We start from the raw sequence: 15,212 nt of genomic DNA, 5'->3' as shown, positions 1-15,212 counted from the left end.
ACAGAGCTGCTTTTAGTGCCAAGGTCCCAGAGCAGAGCCTCCTGGCCCAACAAAGAGCATGCCCGGTGCCATCAGCCCTCAGGACCCCTGTGCTGGGCTTCGTTCTGCCCCCTTGTGCTTGACCAGTGCCGCTGGACATACGCGCATGAGTGACCTAACTCCCCCTAGCCTAGCTTCCCCTTCTCTGGAAGGGGGTAAAAAAGATGGAAATGAACTTCTAGGATAGCCAAGGTTAAATGAGCTAGTAAGTGTGAAAGGCTCATTAGAAACCCTCAGCAGGTGTCAGGCAGGTACCATCATGATTCCTTGTCTTACCCAGGGACACCGTCTTTCACCACACAAAGCTGTTCCTGCTGTTTTTATCCTAGAGCCTCAGACCTGATGAGGAAGTTGACGAGAAGCTGAATCCTTCATTTCTTGACTTGGTCAGAACCCCTCAGATAAGGAAACATACTTTGATCTTGATGTACAACTGGTAAGGAAAACTTTTTACTTTAAAATCCCTCTACTTTCTTTCTTTCTTTTTTTTTTTTTAATTTTAAATCCCTGTCATCCACATTAGGGGAGGAACAAAGAGAGCACTGTCACACAGCCTAGATCCAGTACAAGTATGGATAGTGGACAGCAAGGGATCTCATTTATAGCCACGTTTTTCTGATACCACTTTTTGAGATAGGTGTTTGAAATCAGTTTACAGTCTCAAAGCATAGGTAAGTATGTTCTCAACTTTGGCATTGCCTTAGAATCTCCTGAGAGATTATAAAATACCAATGCCAGAACCCCCACCCTGGCCCCAGAAAATACTGATTGAATTGGTCAAGGGAAAGGTCTAGGCACCAATATTTTGACATTCTCCAGGGGAGTCTGATATAGAGCCCAACCTGAGAACTACTGGTTCTATACCTATAATGAGTATAGATCTCTCCTTATTGCACAGGACTAGCAAGGAAAGGGTCTTTTCCCTTTCTTGTCTATTGGAGAAAGAAGCAAACTTACGAAGGAGAAAAAAACCACGAGGAATAATCCACGAGCTCTACAGTCCAGTGGTGATGCGTGATCATTTCCGCTATCTGCAGGCTCTTCCTAGAGCTGTGAGCCCTTCACTCGGCACCAAGCCTTCCTCAGTGCAACTCGCTTTCCTTTTAGTGTGTCCCAGGGCTCATGCTGGCTACAAGAAGATTTGGAACCATAGACAGAAGCAAGGCTCCTTAGGAAGTCATTTAGCAACCTTATCAATACTACCTTTAAAATACAGCCAGGAAATTTGGCTTCGTACCTTCTTTCCTTTTCTGAATAGTTGTGACTCTTGCCCAGCATCCTCTTATTTGTCATTATAGATAATGAACGCTTCCAGTCAACAAAACACAACCAAAAAACACCATCAAAATGCTATGTATTGTGTTAGAGGAGAAATCAGCAAGAAGGGAGGTTGTACCCATTTGGGGATTTGGTACCCTGTTTGGGTCTCTGACTTCCTAAAATTTGAATTAAGTAGTCCATCCCGTTGATCCCAATTCCATTAGAAGACCACAAAGAAAGAAATAATTAACAACCACTAATAACCTGAGACAGTTTTACCAACTAAGTCACTTTAGAAAGACATGTCTTCTTACTTTTCAATTTGGCCAGGGAATGTTATCCTAATTGCTTCTCCTGTCCCAGTTCTGGGGACCTAGTCAGCCACTGTGGTGGGCCAGATCATGTAAAAGCAGTAGAATGAAGGGAAGAGCAATAAGAAGATGACACAGAAAGGTGATCCACGATCAACTCTTCTTTTTCCAGAAGCCTCTCCTTTTTGATGACTTGCTTCTGGAGCTTGGCTTGACCTGAGCTTCTCCTCTTTGCTCAGGTTCACAAGCTCTATTCTCTACCAAGGCCTCATCATGCACATGGGCCTTGCGGGGAGCAATATCTACTTGGACTTCTTCTACTCTGCCTTGGTGGAATTCCCAGCCGCCCTCATCATCATCCTCACCATTGATCGTATAGGTCGTCGGTATCCATGGGCTGCATCAAATATGGTGGCTGGGGTAGCCTGTCTTGCCTCGGTTTTCATCCCTAATGGTAAGTGTCAAGCCATGCTGACGTCTTGTCTTCCAAGGCCCCAAGAAGAGGGGATGTCACAACCTTCTGATAGTAAGATGATATAATTTATCATCCAAGTCAATTTGGAAAGAATGAACACAGTATCTGGGACCTTCCTGAGCAAACTCATATGGTCACCCTGTCTTGAAGAACAATTGTACCTAACAGTTGCCTGCTGTAATGTAATCACGATTGTTCTCTAATGTGCTATAACAAGAGACTAAGAGGACACATGCCGTAGGCCATTGATCTGGCCCAGAACAGAGAACATAGGCTTTGTGGTAGAGCAGGCCCAGGCTTAAAGTCTTATACCCGCATTTCCCAGATACTATTTAGGTAACTCCCCTTGAGCTCCCTGCACCATCCTGCAGGACAAATAAGAAAGTTTAGGGAAATGTAACCAATGCACAATTATTCAGTTCCTTTCTTCCCTTTTCAAATGCTTTCTCAATTAGGAGAAGCAAAAACTTGTACAACAGAATCCTATTGGCAACGTGGAGCTTTCTTTCAACACTGTAGTTATTAGCATTTATTTAAAATATGCCCACATTTTGCTGTTTTGGGGGGATGGCCTGTATAAATTAGAGTTGGCCCAGCTTTGTATACTGGTATAATCCAGTTGTCATTAATGACTGAGGTCTAAAGAGAGTGTTAGAATCTTGTCCAAGGTTACAACTAACAGAGATGGGAAATTTTGCTCAAAAGTCTTGAGTTTAGAGAAGAAGAATATTGCATTCTCATCCCATTCTGCAATGTGGACTCTCCCATCCAGAGCACTGTTTGCAGACCAGGGATTGTGTACAGTGTGTGTAATTGGTGTAATTTTGCCCTTCAGATCTCCATTGGCTAAGAGTTACAGTTGCGTGTTTGGGTAGAATGGGGATTACAATGGCCTTCGAAATGGTTTGCCTGGTCAACGCAGAGCTTTACCCCACGTTCATCAGGTGAGCACATTTTCCTCAACATGAAGAAGATGGGTGGGGTGTTGGCTTATGGGCTAGAACTACGAGTTCCAGCAGATGGCACCTTCCTTTTCAAAACACAGGGCAAGAAAAACCAAAAACCAAACCAAACCACAGGGCGAGAGAGGGTAAGAACATTTAAAGGCAGTAGCCAGACCACATCTCACAGTTACAGGGTAGGGTCAAATACAGTCACTGTGTAGTGAGAACAGAAGATACTGGTTTTAAGAGAGGGATTACCAAATGGCCATGGGCAATAGTGATCAGAAACAGCACAAACAAGGGGCACCTGGGTGGCACAGTAGGTTAACCATCTGCCTTTGCCTCAGGTCATGAGCCCAGGGTCCTGGGATTGAGCCCCATATCCCGTTCCCTGCTCAGCAGGGGGTTTGCTTCTCCCTCTCCCTTGGGCCCTCACTCTCTCCAGCTCATTCTGTCTCTCTAACTCACTCTTTCTCAAATAAATAATTTTTTTGAAAAAAAGGAAAAAAAGAAAAGAAATAAAACAGTATGAACAGGACCATAGAACAGTGCAGGGAAGACAGATGACCAAAGTAAAAAGTGAAAAATGCTCCCCCCATTAAAAATCTTCAAAAAAGGCTAATATAAAACAAGTACAACAGAATATGAGTGGAATTATGAATCATGCACCATTTATGTGTGTTGAAAACAAGGTGAACACCATTTTTTCAGTTCACAGACACTAGCGATTTGGGGAGGATTTATTTGGGGGTGGAGTGGGAATAAGTACTCTATGGTAGAAGCTGGAAATTAAATCAGCTCCCCGTATTTCAGGAATCTGGGTGTCCTTGTCTGTTCCTCCATGTGTGACATCGGTGGCATCGTCACACCGTTCCTGGTCTACCGGCTCACTGATGTCTGGCACGAGCTCCCGCTGGTGGTTTTTGGTGAGAAATCCTCAGACATATCTTTAAATGAAAACCTATTTTTCTAGGGACCTCCATTGTTCCATCTCAAAATAGGTATAACGCCTCCTGACAACTACTGAATGCCAGTTATAATAATTAGTACTTCTCTCAGTGTTAGTAATAGCATAGGTAATACTATTGGTGCCTACTAAGACTCAAGCATGGGAACCACTAGGACTCCCAGCCTCAGCAATACAAAGTTCAAGAAGGAGTGAGGTGGAAAACTGTTTGCCTGAAGAACACCCTTAACTCTCTCCTCACCGATTTCAACCCCTGCTTGAGTCTCTTTGTCACAGAGCTCACTTTTTCTGCCTCCTTTATGGCCAAACATGGGAAAATACAAAACTTTTCACTTCATTACTTCAACAAAAAGTGGTTAAAACCCAGGGGGTTTTGAAAGACCACAATTAAGGAAATGTATCAGCATCACTGCACACCTCTGTTGGTGTTGGGTGCCCCTTCCTCAAATCCCTTGGGCAATTAGATTTAAGGAGGATTGGCACAGCCCTTTCCTCCAACCCTGAAGGAATGTACCAGTGTGGAGTCCTCCCTCTCCCCTCACTGTCCAGCCTGCAGCATGGACGGTGACAGGGACAAACCTAACTATCAGCAATTAACATGCAGAGGCCAATGTTGAACATGACATCTACAGACTGCGGAAGGTGTCTGGGAATCATGGACACTCCCATTTGCTCATGTCCATTCTTTTCCCCATAGCTGTGGACAATGGGACCGATCTTCCCTGTGTGCCACACAGAGGGGTGCAAAGGGGTGTCCAGAGTCATGCACACAGCATTCACCTCCTTGAGCTAGCCAGAAGGCCTCAACACACCCAGCTCAGCCTTCTTTTGGACCCACTGGAAGTGGGTCTAAACAGACATGAACAGTTTTCCTCAACCCTCACTTAATTTGGGGGGAGGGAAGACAAGACGCTCTGCACACCAGGGGCACTTCCAGATGGCTTTTCTCCTAATGCCATGCATTGGTCACACACAAATACCTCTGCTCATTCCTCTTCTCAAGGGATGTGTGAGGGAGAAATTTTCCACTGCTGTAGATGTGAAAGCAAATAAATGTTCCACACTGCTGATAAAACTCACCCTCAAAACAGACCCAGTGAATTCCTCTCGGCTGAGACTTAATAACAGTAAGATGGCCAAAGTTGACAGAACACAAGCTCTTTATCCTGGCATAAGCATGACCCTGGCCACCTTCCTCTCCCAACACTGGCTGATGGATCTGTGCAGAGCCTTCTTTCCATCTTGGAAAAATACCACAACACTTTCTGGATGCCTTCCTTCCAAGGAGGAAGGTGGAAGCGCCTCAATCTTGGCCACTCCCTTAGGTGAGCAGTGAGTGACCTACAGGTCAGTAAAATATTTGTGGAGAACAGAGTTCATGTTTCTCCAAGGACCATTTAACAATGCAATGCCAAGTCCAGACCTAGATGAGCCTCTGTGGAACCTCCCTTGGCATTCACCTTCCCCTGGAAAAGATCAAGGATTTTAACTCTATTTCACCCTTTCAAATAAACTCAAAGTCGACTTCCACTTTTATCAATGCTTGTAGTTCTGTCTTCTTTTCTCACCAATCTGAGCAGCTAGCAAGGAACAAGACAAATACTCTTCCATGTTTACTCCTTTTCCATTCTTTGGCATACAATAATGGCGTACTGACTGTGGTCTTGAAATAACCAGAAGCAATTATCTAGAGCCTGAAAATCAAGAAATGAACAGTTTAAAGAGCACTGGGAAAAATGTTGATAAGAAAAACAAAGCTGGGAGCATCATGTTGCCTGATTTCAAGCTTTACTACAAAGCTGTGATCACCAAGAGAGCATGGTACTGGCACAAAAACAGGCACATAGACCAGTGGAACAGAATAGAGAGCCCAGGTATGGACTGCAACTCTATGGTAAAATAATCTTCAACAAAGCAAGAAAAAATATCCAATGGAAAAAAGACAGTCTCTTCAATAAATGGTGCTGGGAAATTGGACAGCTATGTATAGAAGAATAAAACTCAACCATTCTCTCACACCATACACAAAGATAAACTCGAAATGAATAAAAGACCTCAATGTGAGGGAGGAATCTATCAAAATCCTGGAGGAGAACATAGGCAGTAACCTCTTCGACATCAGCCACAGCAACTTCTTTCAAGATATGTCTCCAAAGGCAAAGGAAACAAAAGCAAAAATGAACTTTGGGGACTTCATCAAAATCAAAAGCTTCTGCACAGCAAAGGAAACAGTCAACAAAACGAAGAGGCCACCCATGGAATGGGAGAAGATATTCACAAGTGACAGCACAGACAAAGGGCTGATATCCAAGATCTATAAAAAAAAAAAAACTCCTCAAACTCAACACTCAAAAAACAGATAATCACATCAAAAAATGAGCAGAAGACACAAACAGACACTTCTCCAGAAAAGACATACAAATGGCTAACAGACATATGAAAAAATGTTTATCATCATTAGCCATCAAGGATATTCAAATCAAAACCACACTGAGATACCACCTTATACAAGTTAGAATGGCCAAAATTAACAGGACAGTAAACAACAGTGTTGGAGAGGATGTGGAGAAAGGGGAACTCTCTTACACTGTTGGTGGGAAAGCAAGTTGGTACAGCCACTTTGGAAAACGGTGTGGAGATTCCTCAAAAAATTAAAAATAGAGCTGCCCTATGATCCTGCAATTGCACCACTGGGTATTTACCCCAAAGATACAGATAGAGTGAAAAGAATGTCTATAGCAGCAATGGCCACAATCGCCAAACTGTGGAAAGAGTCAAGTTGCCCTTCAGCAGGCGAATGGATAAAGAAGATGTGGTCCATATATACAATGGAGTATTATGCCTCCATCAGAAAGGATGAATACCCAACTTTTGTATCAACATGGATGGGACTGGAGGAGATTATGCTGAGTGAAATAAGTCAAGCAGAGAGAGTCGGTTATCATATGGTTTCACTTACTTGTAGAGCATTAGGAATAACATGGGGAACACTAGGAGAAGGAGAGAAGTGAGTTGGGGGAAATCGGAGGGGGAGACGAACCATGAGAGACTGTGGACTCTGAGAAACAAACTGAGGGTTTTGGAAGGGAGGGAGGTGGGAGAGAACCTGGTGGTGGGTATTAAGGAGGGCACATATTGCATGGAGCACTGGTATGGTACATAAACAATGAATCTTGGAACACTGAAAAAATAAAATTAAATTAATTTTTAAAAAAAGAAATACCCTGGTTAATGAGGCTTATCTTTGCAAATATAAAAAGCTAAAGAGATGATCATTTGATTAATCTATTATATATTCTCTTCCTAATTCACTCACTGCAGAGAATCAAAACCAGCAAATACGTGTAAAATTTGCACAAGTTACAACAACCAAGTGAATCTTTACATGTTTGGAGAAACTCTGAAGGTGGCTACTTCATTCATAACTCTCTGACAAGGTCTGCCATGTAACAAGCAGGAGTGTATTTCAGTCTCAGTACAAGCGTGTGAGGTGGGAGTATCAACCCACTTTATGGCCACGAGCCTGGTGCCAAATTTCCCAGGGCTCTGAGACCAGTGAGTGGGGGCTCAGAACTGGATGCCGACACCCGGAGCTCCGCCAGAGTCCTAAACCTCTCTCCTCTCCGTGCCTTCGATTCTTGTCATTCTGTAAAGACGTAAAAACAGAGGCCAGTGTGCATTTTTTTGAAACTCCAAAACCAGTGAAAGCTCCACATCTACTTCCTGCATTCTGTTACCACAAAACATAAAACATAACCTTAAAATCCCAAAATGTTAATGGGAATTTAAAGACACATAAACACTCGAATGTTTACTATGACTCCCCAGCATGTGCAAAAACATTACAGCTGCTGACAAAGGAAAAAGGAACAAAAGGAATCAGAACTGAAAGTATAGGCCTGGCTATGCTTTTTAAAAGCCATGATGCAGTGATATGTGATTCACGACTTCTGGGTTCTCGTCGTGCTCCAAGTTTCTGACTAATTCTCATTTCTAAGTGCTTTATATTGGCAGGGTTATGTTCTTCCTTTCCTTAGAGTTGATTTTTTTTTTCTGAGTTATTTTCTAACTCCAATGTATCTTAATATTATGGCAATGTTCTCTAGCCTAGAATAACCTTGACTCGAAATGTTGAGTATTCCATCTCCCTATAAGGAATTATAATCCAGCAGAGTTTAGAATCAGCAAAATATTTATAGGACAGTCAGAGATAAAAAAGAAATATGTAAGTATAGAAAATCACACATGCAAAATTTTTTAAAGAAGTTCCTATTATAAAGCCTGCATGTTTTAGTTCTTAATGTGATTTGCGTTTGTTTGGCTTCCAGCGGTGATTGGCTTGGTTGCTGGGGGACTGGTGTTGCTGCTCCCAGAGACCAAAGGGAAGGCTTTGCCTGAGACTATTGACGAAGCTGAAAACATGCAGAGGTAGGGAGCTCAAATTTCTCCATACACATCTGGGCCAACTCTGTAGCCAGTTGGAAAAAAAATCTGAGGTTAAATTTATACCTCATACCATCCATTGAGATCAAGTCACATGAGATCAAAGACTGGAAAACACAAAGAAACAGTAAAATAATGAACATACCATAGAAAAATACTCGTGCTTTCATAGTGAGGAAGGTCTCTCTGTAAGTACAGAAAAAAAAAATCCAGGACTAATTTTTTTAAAGATCTATAAGTTTGTTTTTATAAAAACAAAGAATTCTGCATTGAAAAACTAACAGAAGCTAAAAAATAATAATAATAATAATAATAACAAATGTGGAGAAAATATTTACTCCTCTATAAGGGACTAATTTTCTTAACATATAAGAAGCTCTAACAAATCCATAAGAGAACCACACAGAAGAAAAAATGGGTTAAGGCTTTGAACATATAATTCAGTGAAAGGAAAATAAAAGCAGCTCTTAAAGATACGAAAATATGCTCACTTCCTACATAACGAGAGAAATATGAATGAACACCACTCCTCACTACTTAGATTGTTGAAGACCAAACCACTTGGTAACATTGTTTTGGGGAAGAATGTAAGGAAACAGTGTCCTACATTGCCTGTGGAAATACACAGTTGAGATCTCTATGATGGCAATATGACAAAAGTATAAAAAATGTGTATTTATTATTTTAAGATTTTTATTTATTTATTTGAGAGAGAGAGCGAGAAAGAGCACAAGCAGAGAGAGCTGCAGAGGGAGAGGGAGAAGCAAACCCCCTACTGAGCAGGGAGCCTGATGCAAGGCTGGATCCCAGGACCCCAGGATCATGACCTGAACCAAAGGCAGATGCTTAACCGACTGAGCCACCCAGGTGCCCCTGTGTGTTCCTTTTTACTGAGCAATTCCACACTTCCGGGAATTTACATGTACAAAATGACATATGTACAAGATTACTATTTAAGACAATTTTTTTATGTAACAAAAGATTGGAAACAACCTAAATGCACATTGATTAGGAGTCCAGCTATATAAATTATGGTATGTCATTCAGTAAAATACTATACAGCCATTAAAAGAAGAAGGCAGCTTTATACACACTGATAAGGAAAGTCCCCTAAGATACATTGCTAATTTAAAAAAGGGGGACACCTGGGTGGCTCAGTCCATTAAGCATCCGACTGGATCTCAGTTCAGATCTTGATCTTGGGGTCCTGAATTCAAGCCCCACATTGGCCTCCATGCTGTGTATGGCAACTACTTGATAAATATATTTACCTGTATCTTTACCTGTGTCTTTGGAAGAATATGCAAGAACCAGAATGTTGGCTGTCTGTGGGTTCAGTGGCTGTAGAACACAGGTGGGAGGGATTTCCAGTGCATACCTTTTTCTACTTTTCGAATTTTGGACCATGGGAACCTATTCAAAAATTAAACTTAAGAAAGTCTAATGAAGAGAAACATAGGACACACTGCCCACAGTATGCTTAGATGTTTTTACTCATTTTAATTGTATTCCAGTTCTGGCTTGCTGGGACCATGAACTGAACTGAATTTTATCCATTCTACACAATGTTCACATTTAACACACTCGGCGCCCATGCAGATGGGGCTGCAAAGAATAGCTGTGGTCTAAGGCTTTTCCTAGAACTTGGAGCTCAACATTACAAAAGGCCTTTGAGCTCAGCCAGAGGTCACACATTGGTGACCCACAAGACATCAGGGCCTCAAGGGCTTTGCTTGACACACATGGTATTTTTAAAGTGGGAAATTCCACATAAGCTGGATTTCCAGGATCTGTTAAAGAAAAAAATTCCAAGGATTTGGTAACCCAGAGCAGGCATTTCCTCTTGCTGGTAGTTTGCAGGAGCTGCAGGGTTGGCTGGAGGCTTGGAAGAGCATGCCTGCTGGAGGAGGCACAGAGCCACATTCCCTGCTATCTCGTGCCTAGCACATTTATTATTTCTGCCTGGTGCATGCAGACATTTGAGCTTGAGATCCTTGATCTAGACCAACCGTCCCCCAGCCCCCCATATCTCTATCTCAGTGAACCTTCCCATGCACATGAGCCTCCCTTTGGACACAGACTGTACCGCATTTACTGTTGTATCCCTAGGACTCAGCACAGACCAGGTGCTTCCCATATAGCTGTGGGCTAAATGCTGAGCTCCTTCCACAGCATCTCTAATCGTGGGCTCTCCAGGCTTGTGTAGCAGCTCCAAGCTGGGAAGGTGGTAATGTGTTGTGAGGAGGAGCCTGGGCTGTAATCTGTTAGGCCAGGTCCTGACATTTCCCATCATGTGGCCTTAACTCTTCCAAGCCTTGATTTCTTCATCTGTAAATGGGGACAACAGTTTCTACTCATTGGATTTGTGTAATGAGATACATGCATGGAAAGTGCCTGGCTCTTTGGAAATGTCCAATAGCCATTCTATTATTCACGGAAGTTTCCACAGCTGCTTTGTAAAACAGGTGATTTTGTCCCTAGATGACTGAGTGGAAATCAAAGTTTAAAACATATTCTGAATGGTTTTGAGATAGGGAAGCATGGCTCCGTGAGAGACACAGACACATCTACTTGTAAGAGGTTTCCCATCAGGCTGGTTCATCTGGTTTGGGAGATGTCACCAAGATTATTCCTGCTGTTGGTTTATATGCCTTCTCTTGGTGTGATCTACAGATACTTTTATGTGTAGATCTTCTCTGTGATCTACAGATACTTTTATGAAGATTTGTGCTGTTGTTGCTGTTGTTATTATGACTGCTGCTGTTGTTGCTATTGTTGTTACTGTTGCTGTTGCTATTGTTGCTGCTCCTGTTGTTGCTGTTGTTACTATTGCTGCTACTACTGCTGCAGTTGTTCCTTTTGTTGCTGCTATCATTGCTGTTGTTCCTGTTATTACTATTATTGATGCCATTGTTCCTATTGTTGTTGTTCTTATTACTATTGTTGCTGCTATGGTTGTTACTATTGTTGCTGTTGCTATTGTTGCTGTTGTTGTTATTATTGTTACTATTGCTGCTGCTGTTCTTACTGCTGCTATTCCTGTTGTTGCTGTGGTTACTATGGTTGTTGCTGCCATTGTTCCTGTTGCTGCTGCTATTGTCACTGTTGTTGCTGCTATTGTTGTTGTTATGACTGCTGCTGTTGTTACTGTTACTATGACTGCTGCTGCTGCTATTGTTGCTTTTGTTGCTGTTGTTACTATGACTGCTGTTGTTGCTATTGTTATTATGGCTGCTGTTGTTGCAGTTGTTACTGTTGCTGCTGGTGGTGTTGCTGTTGTTGCTGCTGTTGTTACTACTGTTGCTGGTGCTGGTTTTGTTGCTGCTGTTGTTGCTATGGTTACTATTATTTCTGCCATGGTTCCTGTTATTACTATTACTGCTGCCATTATCCCTTTTGTTGTTATTGTTGTTACTATCATTACTGTTGTTCCTGTTGTTGCTCTGTTTACCGTTGTTGTTACTGTCTTTGTTCCTATTGTTGCTGTTTTTGTTGCTATTGTTACTGTTGCTGCTGCTGTGGTTCCTATTATTGTCACTATTGTTGCTGCCATGGTTCCTGTTATTACTATTATTGATGCCATCATTCCTGTTTTTATTGTTCTTGTTACTATTGTTGCTGCTATGGTTGTTGCTATGGTTACTATTGCTGCTGCTGCTGCTCCTGTTGTTGCTGTGGTTACAGTCATTGCTCCTGCTGCTGTTGCTGTGGTTACTATTGTTGCTGTTGCTATTGTTGCTGTTTTTGCTATTATTATTACTGTTGCTGCTGCTGTTCTTGCTGCTGCTGTTCCTGTTGCTGCTGTTCCTGTTGTTGTGGTGGTGGTTACTATGGTTGCTGCTGCTATTGTTGCTGTTGTTGCTGCTATTGTTGCTGTTGTTGCTATGACTGCTGCTGTTGCTGTTGTTGGTGTTGTTACTATGACTGCTGTTGTTACTGTTGTTATTATGACTGCTGCTGTTGTTGCTCTTGTTACTGTTGCTGCTGGTTGAGTTGCTGTTGTTGTTACTGTCGCTGCTGGTGGTGTTGCTGTTGTTATTGTTGCTGCTGTTCCTGTTGTTGCTATTATTGCCATTGTTGCTGCTGTTGTTACTATTATTGCTGCTGGTGTTGTTGCTGCTGTTGTTGTTCCTATTATTCCTGTTGTTGCTGTTGTTACTATCATTGCTGTTTTTCCTGTTGTTACTATTATTGCTGCTGTCATTGTTCCTATTGTTGCTGTTATTGTTGCTATTGTTACCATTGATGTTGTTGCTGCTGCTGTTGTTACTGTTGCTGCTGTTGTGGTTCCTGTTGTTGTCACTATTGTTGCTGGCGTGGTTCCTGTTATTATTATTACTATTGTTACTCTTGTTTTTCCTATTGTTGTGGTTACTATTGTTGCTGCTGTTGTTGCCATTGTTACTATTGCTGCTGCTATTGTCACTGTTGTTACTATTGTTACTGCTGCTGTTCCTGTTTCTGGCATTATTTCTGTTGTTGCTGGTCTTCCTGTTGTACTTATTGTCTCTGTTGTTGCTGCTGCTGCTTTTGTTGTTACTGTTGTGGACATAGAGACGCTGGGAGCACCACCAACTTCCTTGGGCCCCTATATCTGGAGCCTGAGAGAACCCCAGCATTGCCAGGGGATTTGGGTGGGCTTCTGCTATACTCCCTGTCTCAGACTGGCCCAGAAGCTGAGACAGGACGAAGCACCCCCAGGTGGGGAAAATTTTGTGAGGAGCTGGGGAACATGGGAGCAAACCCACTCCAGATTTTAATACTATTATCAGGCAGAGCATGTCCAAAGGGCATGACAGGGAACAGCAGGATGAAGAAAGCAGCATTTCTATAATGAGTGTCTGCAACTTCCTGGTATTCATAAAGACAAGATGACTGAGAAAATTTGCAATTTGATTTTTCACTTGCCCAACTGTTGGAAAGTAAATAAGCATTGGTAAGAATAATTTCTAAAATTGTATTTGCAAAGACTGATGACAACAGTGTCTAGATTTTGCAATCATCATTTTTAACTGATATAAGATTAAATGTAGTCATTATCCGCATCCTTTATTACATAGAAAAGTGACCACTTTAAATAAGGAACATAGGCCGTCCCATTCCCAGAAGAGCGTTTTGGAACTGTTCCATCACATAAGTTATTCACCAAGCTCTGTCTATTTTCTTTTTAGGAATCACCACTCAGAACACTGCAATACTGTGCCTAGACAAAGTTTATATCCATTTGTTGTTCCATTTATTTCTTACCTCTTTATTTTGGTTTTCAGCTTCCTCACAATTTCTTTATCCCCTCTCCGTGTTTTTTATTACTGCAGACCAAGAAAAAATAAAGAAAAGATGATTTATCTCCAAGTCAAGAAACTAGACATTTCCTTAAGCTAAGAAGAGAGACCACTCTTGCCATGGCCTTGCTGTGATGATGCAAGTCCAGAACAGATGTTTCTCCAAGCACCACAGAGCCCATGGAACTCAACCTCACTCCCCTTTGAACCCTACTAACTTAGGTCTGTAGCCAAATAGAGTTTGTTGTCCTACTGTATTAAAATCTTCCCATAGGATCAGATCCTACCAAACCCTACCAGCTCACTCCATTCCCAGCATTCCTAGGACAGTGCTATTGGGGTGCTGGGAATTGTTTTCATCTTTGTATTCCTTTATTTTTTTCCTTTCTCCACGATGGTATCAAACCAAAACACATAGGGGAATTGTGGGCCTGGAAAACAAAATAGAAAAGATCTGAAAAACAATTAAGTGGAAACAGAGAGACCCTGTTTTCTTAAACATATAATACAGTTAAACAATATCAAGTTGTCTGGAACATTAGGAACTTTAAATTGGCCTTTCAGTGTCATGTGTGAAAAATTTTAAAATACATTCATTATTATCTGGGTTACACTTTAAAGGAACCTAAAGTGAAAGAATCAGAAATGCAACCTGAGTAATCACTAAATCTCCTCTATTTAGACTGAATGAGTACAAATGTGTGCTTTTTACAAAAAATCTTGACAAGAGTTTGACAAAGAGCAGCATTGAAGTTGGCTTATTAAACCAACACGGTAATGTTTCACTCTGATAAAAATTGCTCTAAATTTGTGGTCTTAAAAATTATATTAATATCTTACCAAGATAATGTAGTAAATAAAAGCTTTTAGAAGCTAAATACTTCAAAGCCTATAATGAAAAACAGAAGTTCCTTACTCCATTCTTCTTCTATCAATGCCTCTGGAATAATTTTCAACTATTTTAGCTGGATTTTTTCCCCTTGTGATTTATCTTTATATAGCTGAATAACTAGCTTTAAATTGACAGTGTTTGACTTCTTAGGTTTAAATATTACATTACCTATTGACCTTTTTATATAAAATACAAAAGTTTAGCTTTCTTCAGCTTTCTCCTCATCCCAACACACAACTTCTCTCTTCTCTTCAAACTCTGTGTTATCACATTCTTATTCAATCAAAAGTTGACATTCACATTGTTATGGCTGTGTAATTATTTTTAACAGCTGAGCCACATAGTATATAATGATCACCTCTACTCTTCCACAGCATTTTATTTCTCTTGGGACTTGGTTTTTATTGCTTGTTTTCTATATATGCACCATCACTTTCCCCCCAATTCTCTGATAAAACAATAGATCTCTCAGTGCATTCAAACACGTCTCTGTCTTCCAGGGAGCCCTCCCACTTTCTAAACACACTTGGAGCCTGCAGCCCTTCTGGTCCAGGGTAGCCTGGCTGATATTAAGGCTTACTGCCCAGCTGTTGTCCTGT

At 41.5% G+C, this 15,212-nt stretch overlaps 1 protein-coding gene across 1 annotated transcript in view; it reads left to right on the top strand.

Moving 5' to 3' along the window:
- SLC22A2 (solute carrier family 22 member 2) overlaps nucleotides 1–14,976 on the top strand; it is a 31,319-nt gene extending 16,343 nt beyond the window's left edge. Inside the window, exons 6-11 of the mRNA XM_032837215.1 lie at nucleotides 369–475; nucleotides 1,850–2,064; nucleotides 2,921–3,029; nucleotides 3,843–3,955; nucleotides 8,325–8,424; nucleotides 13,755–14,976. Coding sequence (XP_032693106.1) covers nucleotides 369–475; nucleotides 1,850–2,064; nucleotides 2,921–3,029; nucleotides 3,843–3,955; nucleotides 8,325–8,424; nucleotides 13,755–13,821 — 711 coding nt within the window. The 3' untranslated portion in view covers nucleotides 13,822–14,976. The remainder of the gene's footprint in view (nucleotides 1–368; nucleotides 476–1,849; nucleotides 2,065–2,920; nucleotides 3,030–3,842; nucleotides 3,956–8,324; nucleotides 8,425–13,754) is intronic.
- The last annotated feature ends 236 nt before the right edge of the window (nucleotides 14,977–15,212 follow it).

Source organism: Lontra canadensis, unplaced genomic scaffold, assembly GCF_010015895.1.
Source record: "Lontra canadensis isolate GAN:19392208 unplaced genomic scaffold, GSC_riverotter_1.0 scaffold97, whole genome shotgun sequence".
In the NCBI taxonomy this organism is placed as follows: Eukaryota; Metazoa; Chordata; class Mammalia; order Carnivora; family Mustelidae; genus Lontra; species Lontra canadensis.
The sequence above is the reverse complement of the archived record's forward strand: the minus strand, read 5'-3'. Positions and strand labels throughout refer to the sequence as shown.